Below are 10773 nucleotides of genomic sequence, written 5' to 3' on the forward strand. Positions count from 1 at the left end.
TCATGGTCTGAACACTGTTCATGGTCTTCATTTATAGCTGCAGACTACATGGATGCAGTCACAGTGTGTGGCACCACCCACAACCAAACAGAGCGACCCATCACCTCATCATCGAGTTGCTGGCAGGGTGAACGCATGCAGGCCTGCAGGGTTAGTGTTGGGGTGACTGCGTATGTCGTTATCAGACACAGCGAGTAAACTCTTGGCCAGTTTCCTCTCATTTGGGTCCATGTACTCAAACTCCCAGTCCAGCCAGCTGATCTGCAGCCGCCTCTCTGGCACCCAGCCGTCACCTCGTCACACAGACTTCCTCCTCTTGCCGAACACGTTGTTGATGAGCTTGGCCATGGACTTGGAGCCGCTGTAGCGGCGGCGGTCGGCGCGGTACTTCAGGTGCTCCATCACCTGTCTGATGAGCTGGGTGAACAGGCCGTTGATGTCCTGGTAGCTCTCGGCGGCCGACACCTCCTGGAAGTGGCAGTGGCTCTCCTGGGCCAGGCTGCGGCCCTCCTCCTCGCCCACCTGCCGCGCGTGGCACAGGTCCTGCTTGTTGCCCACCAGGCAGACCGGCACCTCCGAGTCGCTGCAACAGAGAGAGGTGTCTGGTGATCAAGATCTGAGCTGAAAGTCTGTCTTGGTAGAAACACTGGAATCTTAAAGATATGTGGAGCCAATATGCGCACTGTCAGAAATGATTGACATCCTGCAGTGGTTTGTTAGTATCCGGCACATACACCATATTCCTATACTCAACTCGGGTCTTGATTTAGACCTATTTATTTTTTTAACCTTTATTTGGGGCGTCTCACTGAGAGCAATGCTCTCTTTTTCAGGAGTGCCCTGTTCACATTCACACCTGGAAGCTGACCAGTACAACCACAGTCTGATCTGCTGCCCACTGATCAGCTCCACTGGAGCGGTTGGGGTTTAGTGCCTTGCTCAAGGGCACCTCAGTGGTGGTAATGAGGGAAGGGCAAGTGCTGCATTTGACTTTCCCCACCCAGATTTATCCTGCCAGTCCCGGGGATTGAACCAACGACCTTCTGGTCACAAGCTCCCTTCTCTAACCTTTAGGCCACCACTGCTGCACGCTCATGCTCTGTCTATGCCATTCCAACTCACAGCCTTTCTCTTTTTTAACCACTAGGAACCCAGTGTAATATCTAGATCTATATTTCTATTCTTTTCTTCTAGCTGTATTTCCTGTTCCTGATACTGTATAGTTATTTTAGGTTGCTTTCACACTGGCGCCCCGGTACCGTTCCCGAGCACACTTGTCCCCAAATTTACCCAAGTTTCGGAATGTTTGATGAGTGCGAATGTTGCGTTCTGTTCCGTTTCGTGCCCGGGTGCGGAATGGGGAACCGTGACAGGATCCAGGTGGTCTGGGGAACGCTTTGGCGTATAGTCTGAACCACTATAGACAACACACAGGCGAGAATACACTGCAGGCATAGTTGATGACACAAGTGCACTCTGTTCCGTTCCCGAGCGCAGAAGAAATGTTGTAATGTGAAAGCTGACCAGCAGGGCAGAGGGGAGGGGGGGGGGATCGTGCCTGGGCGTGGAATGGAACGGAACAAAAGCAATCATTCCCAGTGAGAAAGCACCCTCACTCTACTTTTTTATCCACTACTACCAAAAAGAATTCATGTGCAAACTGATTCTGATTGAATCTCACTGTAAAGCTGTTGTTTTAGATGAGTGCATTTCACTTTCTAATTAACACAAGTGAGCAAGTCATCACCATCACTGATGTCAACATCTAGATTCAGCACAACCATGGTTGTGTAAATCACACTTGTCGCTGTACATTCTCTTCTCCCAACATTATCAGGATTATCACTTATCAGGTTGGCCCATTTTCCCGCAGACCAAATCTACTGGATATCTGTAGGTTTGAAGTGGATCGCTCACTCTTTATCATAACACATTGATCATGTTCTTGTTTGTCAGGTCCAGTCAGGACTCTGAACATTCTTCATGCTCAAGCCTGCTTCAGGATTCCTGTTCAGCATCACAGAAAGTAGGACAAGGAGAGTCTGCTTTGCATTAGTGTTTACAGCAGCTTGGGCTCATATAACTTAGCATTTGTTTTGTTCTGCTTGGAGCACCAGGTGGGCGGGGTGTACTGCATCATGGCAAACTAATAGTGCCAGAGACGTATCCTAAATTGACTTGATTCCCTTGGAAGTCCTGGAAAGTGGAAACCAAAAATAAATTACGTTTTGAGTTTGTCACACCACAGAAAAATGTGCCATTGCACACAGCCAAATTGATAAAAAAAAAAGGGTAACACTTTAGAATACTGTAACACAAAAATTGGGTAGTTACTAAGGAACGAGTCAGAAACGAACCATTCATCTTCATGATTAGTTCATAAATAGTTAATAGGTAGTTCCTTAATGGTAGTTACTTAAGAACTGACCATTAGTTACCATGTTAATGAACCAGTTCCTAAGTAACTACCATTAAGGAACTACCTATTAAATATTCAGGAACTAATCATTAACTATTCATGAACTAATGGTTAGTTCCTGACTAGTTCCTCAATAACTACCCATTTTTTGTGTTACAGTATTGTAAAGTGTTACCAAAAAATGTTGCCAAGTATAGAAAATTAGGTTTCAAAATCATGAAAAACTAAGCACTATTCTCTGCTCTGAAAGTGTGGGGGCGTGTCTGCTGAAGTGCTCCCAGTGCTCTCTCCCACCCCCCCCTCCAGTGCTGTAGGCTACTTGATACATTCTGATGCATTTTTAAGAGGCACTTCAGTCTTTATATAGTATTAGGGGAGTCTCTTCATTACATCATTGAGAGACCTCTTAAGACCCACCCGAAAAGTCTTGATCACAGAAATGGGGTGAAAAAACACAATTCAGTACTAGATGGTGCTAAGACTTTTCACATGCTTTCACCAACTCATTTGTGTAATGTGTTCAGAAACAAATCTCTGAATCTGTGTTTCCAGGGACTTTAAAATACAGTCCTGTTATTTTGGCATAAACTCTTTGTACCCCACCATCTGGCAGACTGGCACATAAGTTGGCAATAAACTACAAAAAGTAATTGTTTTGTTCCCTATAGCCTCTGTCCACTGTCCTAATCTCCTTCAGTAAGATGTCCTTATTGTGGTGCTTCTGACCCTTTGCAGTTGTCCATGCGCGCCTCCCGAATCTGCAGCAGGATGTTCTTGGCGTTGATGAAGGACGTGCGGTCGCTGATATTGTAGACGACCACGAAGCCGTCGGCCCAGTCCACCGGCTCCTCCAGTATACACCTGGCCTCCGAGCTCTGCCAGGGACAACACGCGCTTTGATTTTGGTATCACAGCCACCACATTTAATTCAGGCTCCACTATAGGCTACAGATGTGTTTTTACAGATACAACCACACGGGAATATAGGACAGTAGTTTTACTACTGTTAGTTTCAAAACTCATCCTTGGAACAGCGAACAGGCTCTAACTCATATATGGTTTTTAGTATGGGAATCGAGAAACTGAACTGTTTAGAACTGGTTCCAAATTGTCCAATTCATGACGTCAAACTGCATCGATGCTGCCTCAAACCTGCTAAGAGTCATGGTGGAGACATGAAGGAGGAGGAAACTGTCTAGAGTGGGGCTTATGAAATTAAACTGTTTAACTGTTTTAAACTTTGACGTGTGATCTTTTAGGCTAAACTAGAGCTGTTTAGAGATTGTGAGTAACTTTGACGTGTGATATTTTGATTTAAACTAGAGGCACTTTTGAGTCCATTTCCACTATTTCTTGCACCATAACCATATCACATCATAGCCACACGTGTAAGGTGTAACAGAGTTGAAGAATGAAGGTCATCCCTCAGGATCAACATCACTAATTGCCCAGCTAATTCCAGACCTGTTTTTACTGTCGTTGGTGGGAGTGACAGCAGTAACCTGCAGAGTGACCTTGAGCAGAAAAACAAAACCGTGTAGGAAGGTCGAGGGGCCCGGGCACATGTCCGAGCCCTAAAACCCCAGGCGCTGTAAAAAGCCACTCATCCCTACTTCAGGCCTCTCTCTTTACAGACTCCTACTTTCTTTACGCAGCCCGCAGGTCATAAAGGAAGAAGGGACGGCTATAGACTCACTGTAGCATTGGTTTTACACTGAGCTGAAGCGAGAAAGACAATGAGTGACCGCTTACCTCCTGTGCCTCGGGGGTTTTGCAATAAAATAAAAGAGTAACTCTGTAGTAAAAGGCCTCTCAGGTCTTGGGCCTTTGCTGAGGGAGAGAGTAGAGGTATGCAGGTTCTATGGCTCTCTCCTTCAAAGCAGCAGCTATGGACACACACCGCCTCAGGATACTCTCATAAATCCCTTTGGATTCTCAACTTTAAGTGCGTTACAGATGGTACACGTGCGGCCTGCCCAAGGTAAACATCTGACCGCAGTTCATTCCAGGTCATAGCGTGTAGCATACGTACTGAAATTGGACGAGTGTTTTGCTGCTGTTAGGTGAAAACCTTGGTGAAGTATCAAGGATTTTCATGTTTTCACGTCAGTTGAAGGCTTGCAGTACATTGCATTCTATGGGTTCATAAAATGTTTTCAAACCCCTTTGGATAAACTGGTGATCAAGCTCAAAACTAGCGCACACACGAAATCGGAGAAATCCTGCAAACTGAATTGCAGTAGCTAGCTGCACACTGAAATTGCAATATGGAACTTGCACTACACCACACTGAATGTATGGTGGTCAAGCTCAAAACAAGGAAGGCTGCATTTCCTCATTCCTAAAAAGTTTACATTTCAGAGATAGGATTTTTTTTTTTTTTTTTTTACAGCGATGATTTGTGGATTTGGATTTTTGGTGGTAGTGAGACTGAGTCATGGAAAAAAAAAGTTGACTAAACTGAAATCTGATTGATGATCTGATCACCATAAGGCAAACAAGGCTAATGCTATAATGCAAATATATTGTTCAGATCATTGGTTATGGTGTATTATTTTGAAAATACATCATCATTCACTCTCATACTGCTGACTATAATGTACAGTGAATTTAATTCATATTAAAAAGATGTCTAGTTGAAAAACTTTGGAAACTCGATTCCCTCATTTGCCCATTCATTCCTTTTCACAGTCACATTCACAACTCAAGTCTCCAATCCACCTGATTTGCATGTGTTTGTATTGTGGGAGGAAACCTATGTGAACATAGGAAAAACATGCAAACTGTGTGTACCTGTCATACCTGAGAGCAGGGGTCGAACATCTCCAGGTTCAGCTGTCTGCCATCGATGGACAGTCTTTTATGGTACAGGGAATCTGCAACAAGGAATAAGAACACGATAAAAGCAAATAAAGCTCTCAAAATGTTGATTTTTTTTTTTTTTTTTTTTTTTTTTTACAATTCTACACTTTTTCAAATTCACAATTATTCTAATTACAGTTGTGCATCATATTCGGGATTTTGCATTCAGTATGATGTTTTTGTTTATTTATGCTTTAATTAAATGTATTTCCTTGTCATTTATTTTGTTGTTTTTCTCCTTGATGAAGTTATTTGTCATCTTGATTAACCTTTTTCTTTCTTTTGAAGTGATACCTTACTGAAATTCAATTGCAGTAGCCTATAGGCCTAGATAATATATGCTGAAACTTGCAATTTTAGAGTCAACTTCGTGAATTCTACAGTATGCAAAAGTTACGGTATGTTGTTAAGACCAGGGATGCTCAGGTGCACCATCACAAGACAGCAATTTCCACAGTTTCTGTGAGTAAGCTTTGCTCTCCTGGATTAACTCCAAACCCCAATAAGCCACCAATAAGTCTGGTGGAGTCTGGAAACACTCACTGGCGTTGGAGGCATATTCACCGATGAAGCGCCTGGTCAGGAAGCGCACGAGGACAGCTGCAGAGGGAGGAAACAGACAGCATGAAAAACAACAAAGTGAATCATGGCCTCACAGGTGGCAGCGGAGGGGGGGAAATGACTCTCATACACCCCCGCAGGCGAGGAGGGCTGACACTGTAATCTCAGAGGAAAGGACGGCATGGTTTGGCTTGAAGAAGGGATGTGTGCATAATCATATTTGGCTGAACGCTTATATTTCTTCTCACTCCAGACTGTGAGAAATAGCCTGACATAAGACAGACTGTGTGAGGTGGTCTAGTTTTGTTCCCACAGACAATCAGTTCCAATTAAAGTCTGAGGTTGGGTTTCACAGCTTAAATGAGCTCTGGAGGCCTGTGGCTGACCGTACTGTAACGACCGCTGGGCTCTGGAGAGTTACACACAAGTGGTACACTAAAGACTCACACACACACACACACACACACACACACACACACACGTGCACACACACACGGATATATGGTGCCACAGCAGGTGCAGAGGCATGTGCAGACATACAGTCATGCACTCACACCTGCATGTATTAGTCCAGACAGTGGTTCTCAAAAGTTGAGTCCAGGGGGGTTCCAGGGGGTCCCCAGCAAAAAGGTGAATAATCTCACTGTAATTCCATTGATAAGTAACAGAATGACAGAATGTATGACTATTTTAGTCATGGGTTTCAGACACTCTGTATAATATAACATCGAAAAACAAAAATCTTATCAGATGGCGGGGGACCCTGGGACAAAATGTTATCAGGAGGGGGTCTGTGGTCTAATTGGTGACAGTTTAGGGGTCATTGATGTGAAAGAGAACCACTGTATTAGTCAATGCATGTATGCAGAACATTAACACACACACACACACACATGAATTTTGTTTTCTCTCTCTCTCTCTCTCTCTCTCTCTCTCTCTCTCACACACACACACACACACACACACACACACACGCACGCACACACACACACACGCACACACACACACACACACACACACACACACACATTGAAATACATGCAGAAAGCAAATAAGCAGAACAACAAAGCAAAAGAGAAATCAAAAACGGACACTCCTGTTTTCATGCATTCAAATACTGTAAATACTGTACACAAAGAGTACTGTGCAGAAAAACAAAGCAACTAGCAGAAAAACATACAAAATGTGTATGTGTGGTGTAAAGTGTGTACATACACACACACACACACGCATGCACGCACGCACGCGCGCACACACACACACACACACACACACACACACACACACACACACACACATGCACACACAGCCTCCAGAGACTTGTCCATCTCCACAGTAACAGCTCTGCTCTGCTGGCAGGCCAGGGGAATGGGACGTCCCATAGTTTGATGAAGCATTAAGCACTGAGCAGAGCAGAGCAGCTTTAAACACCACAGTCCACAGGGACTGAATACTGATGTAAAACAGGACACTGTGAAGGCTCATATAACCTCTCCCTCTGCCTTGGTTTTGGCAGCATTTTCACTACCGCTTCAAAATGCAATCATAATCCATATAGATTGCCAAATCAAACCTATATACAAAATAAGAGGAAAGCCATGAGTAAATGGGATAGTTGCACTCCAAAACTCCTAAAAACAAGACCCACCCCCCCCCCGACTTCATCAGCATCATTACAATAATAATGTACCAGTCTCTCTTTTTATAAGTCAATCTAAATCTAATGTAGAGTTATGATCTTTTTTTAGGTGATTTTGGGAGCATTTGGCCTTTATTTAGATAGGACAGACAGGAAAGGAGGGGTGAGAGAGGGGATGACATGCGGCAAAGGACCTCGGGTCGGATTCGAACCTGCGTCGGCCACGCGAAGGACCGAGCCTCCGCCGTACGCGTGCTACCCAGGTGAGCCACCAGGACGCACATGTAGAGTTATGATTCATAATGTGATCCAATCTGACACAGCGACATGGTTCACTTTAAAGAGCGCAGTATTTGGTCTACTTTAATATTATACTGTACTTTTCACACTAGTATGAAAACAGTTGTTCCATTATTCTAGGATAATGATGCTCTGATGAAGGCTTTATCCCACCACAGTTTCCTCACGTCTTAATGATAGCAGAGCACCCAGCCAAAAGAAGCACACCTGCTACATTTCAAATGAGGAAAATACTTTTTTGGAACTTGTGTGTGTGTGTGTGTGCGTGCGTGCGTGCGTGCGTGCGTGCGTGCGTGCGTGTGTGTGTGCGTGCGTGCGTGCGTGCGTGCGTGTGTGTGTGTGCCTAAAATAGCCTACAGGCCTGTTTTCACATTACACACTGGAAACAAAGTGTAACTTTGCATCACAAAGTGCCAGTGCTTACATCAAAGGCTCGGGCGAAACTTGTCTGATGTCTTCAAGACAAAGTGAATCACTATCGGCTAAAGCGAAACCACAAGTGGAGCATTTAGTGTTTCCAAATGAATTGCTGCAATTACAGATTTGGCCTCTAAGCACTGAGTTTACAACTGTGAAATAATTTGTAAACTCGGGACATCTTGACCACCAGATGTAGAATAATAAACTAGACTAATCCGGCTGGTGAAACATTGTGGTTCTTTGAAGGTTTGAGGTTTAAGCAGTTAAGTTATTTCCACCTGTGTGAAATAGCAAAACTCCAGTGTGTGCCAAACGGCTGCAAAAGTGATGTTGAGAATGTTGCCTCGTGTGGAATCTCTCTGGATTACAACGCACCTGCTGACTGCCTGAGCAGTAACAGGTGAATGTGAAGATGTCATTGCCACATTGCTTCTTTGCTGACTGAAAAACTAAACTAAACTAATCTAACGGGTGTGATTTTGTTAAATTAAATTCCCCATCCCCAATGCCCCAGGGCAGAGACAGGGACTCTGTCCTGTGAGTGAGCACCGTCCTTTGGATGAGACATTAACTGAGGTCCTGACTCTCTGTGGTCAACAAAGAGCCCAGGGGGTTAAAGTAGGCTAAAACAAACACTAACAGTAATTTGCCATTAGTGGTCAGGTGTGACTCCCGACATCTTTTACATATTTACATATATTTTATATTTACATTTACATATTTGAACAGCAGAGGTTTACTTTACTATCGGCCTATCATAAAATGTGGCATTATAGTACTCAATAAACTTGATACAGGTTAGTATGCAAGTTTTGCTGAAGAATTATATACATGTATCCACCATTTGAAAAATACCACAGCAACTGTTAGCAAAATGATTTCACGTTTTTCTTTTAAATGTGAAGCACTTTGTAAATTCTGTTTTTGAAAAGTGCTATAGAAATCAAGTTCTCATTTATTATTTGTGGAACTTTTTAAGTTATAATTTATCCACAGAAATCTGTTGCAGCAGCAACAGGAAGTAAGCAGGGCCAATTTAGAATGTTTATGTTGTCAAGTTAAAACAATCTATATTTTAGAGATATTGAGATACTTTTTTTCTTTCAAACATAACATCTGTTAGCCATCTGCTCACCTGACTTCCCTGCCCCCTCGCTTCCCAGCAGTGCCAGCTTGATGTCGTTCATGCCTGGACTCTGTCAGGTCCTCAGATAGCCTGCAGGGTGGTTCTGCCTGGACTCTGTCAGGTCCTCAGCCTGCAGGGTGGTTCTGCCTGGGCTCTGTCAGGTCCTCAGATAGCCTGCAGGGTGGTTCTGCCTGGACTCTGTCAGGTCCTCAGTCTGCAGGGTGGTTCTGCCTGGACTCTGTCAGGTCCTCAGCCTGCAGGGTGGTTCTGGACTCTGTCAGGTCCTCAGCCTGCAGGGTGGTTCTGCCTGGGCTCTGTCAGGTCCTCAGATAGCCTGCAGGGTGGTTCTGCCTGGGCTCTGTCAGGTCCTCAGTCTGCAGGGTGGTTCTGCTTGGACTCTGTCAGGTCCTCAGTCTGCAGGGTGGTTCTGCCTGGGCTCTGTCAGGTCCTCAGCCTGCAGGGTGGTTCTGCCTGGGCTCTGCCAGGTCCTCAGATAGCCTGCAGGGTGGTTCTGCCTGGATTCTGTCAGGTCCTCAGCCTGCAGGGTGGTTCTGCCTGGGCTCTGTCAGGTCCTCAGTCTGCAGGGTGGTTCTGCCTGGACTCTGTCAAGTCCTCAGTCTGCAGGGTGGTTCTGCCTGGACTCTGTCAGGTCCTCAGCCTGCAGGGTGGTTCTGCCTGGGCTCTGTCAGGGCCTCAGTCTGCAGGGTGGTTCTGCTGGGCTCTGTCAGGTCCTCAGATAGCCTGCAGGGTGGTTCTGCCTGGGCTCTGTCAGGTCCTCAGTCTGCAGGGTGGTTCTGCCTGGACTCTGTCAGGTCCTCAACCTGCAGGGTGGTTCTGCCTGGACTCTGTCAGGTCCTCAGTCTGCAGGGTGGTTCTGCCTGGGCTCTGTCAGGTCCTCAGTCTGCAGGGTGGTTCTGCCTGGACTCTGTCAGGTCCTCAGTCTGCAGGGTGGTTCTGCCTGGACTCTGTCAGGTCCTCAGATAGCCTGCAGGGTGGTTCTGCCTGGGCTCTGTCAGGTCCTCAGTCTGCAGGGTGGTTCTGCCTGGACTCTGTCAGGTCCTCAACCTGCAGGGTGGTTCTGCCTGGACTCTGTCAGGTCCTCAGTCTGCAGGGTGGTTCTGCCTGGGCTCTGTCAGGTCCTCAGTCTGCAGGGTGGTTCTGCCTGGACTCTGTCAGGTCCTCAGTCTGCAAGGTGGTTCTGCCTGGACTCTGTCAGGTCCTCAGTCTGTAGGGTAGTTCTGCCTGGGCTCTGTCAGGTCCTCAGTCTGCAGGGTGGTTCTGCCTGGACTCTGTCAGGTCCTCAACCTGCAGGGTGGTTCTTCCTGGGCTCTGTCAGGTCCTCAGTCTGCAGGGTGGTTCTGCTTGGACTCTGTCAGGTCCTCAGTCTGCAGGGTGCTCCTGCCTGGGCTCTGTCAGGTCCTCAGTCTGCAGGGTGCTCCTGCCTGG

General features: G+C 45.9%; 1 protein-coding gene across 1 annotated transcript; it reads right to left on the reverse strand.

Annotated features, from left to right (window-relative positions):
- Window positions 1-297: 297 nt before the first annotated feature.
- Window positions 298-9388, reverse strand: LOC310800479 (ras-related and estrogen-regulated growth inhibitor-like protein; the record flags this gene model as incomplete). Its single annotated transcript, XM_083663079.1, has 5 exons — window positions 298-583; window positions 3146-3294; window positions 5222-5295; window positions 5825-5881; window positions 9337-9388. The coding sequence occupies 5 exons, from the start codon at window positions 9386-9388 to the stop codon at window positions 298-300; spliced, it is 618 nt and encodes a 205-aa protein (XP_083519205.1).
- Between the last annotated feature and the right edge of the window lie 1385 nt (window positions 9389-10773).

The sequence above is a fragment of the Poromitra crassiceps genome (assembly GCF_964638095.1).
Source record: "Poromitra crassiceps genome assembly, chromosome: 30".
Taxonomy (NCBI): domain Eukaryota; kingdom Metazoa; phylum Chordata; class Actinopteri; order Beryciformes; family Melamphaidae; genus Poromitra; species Poromitra crassiceps.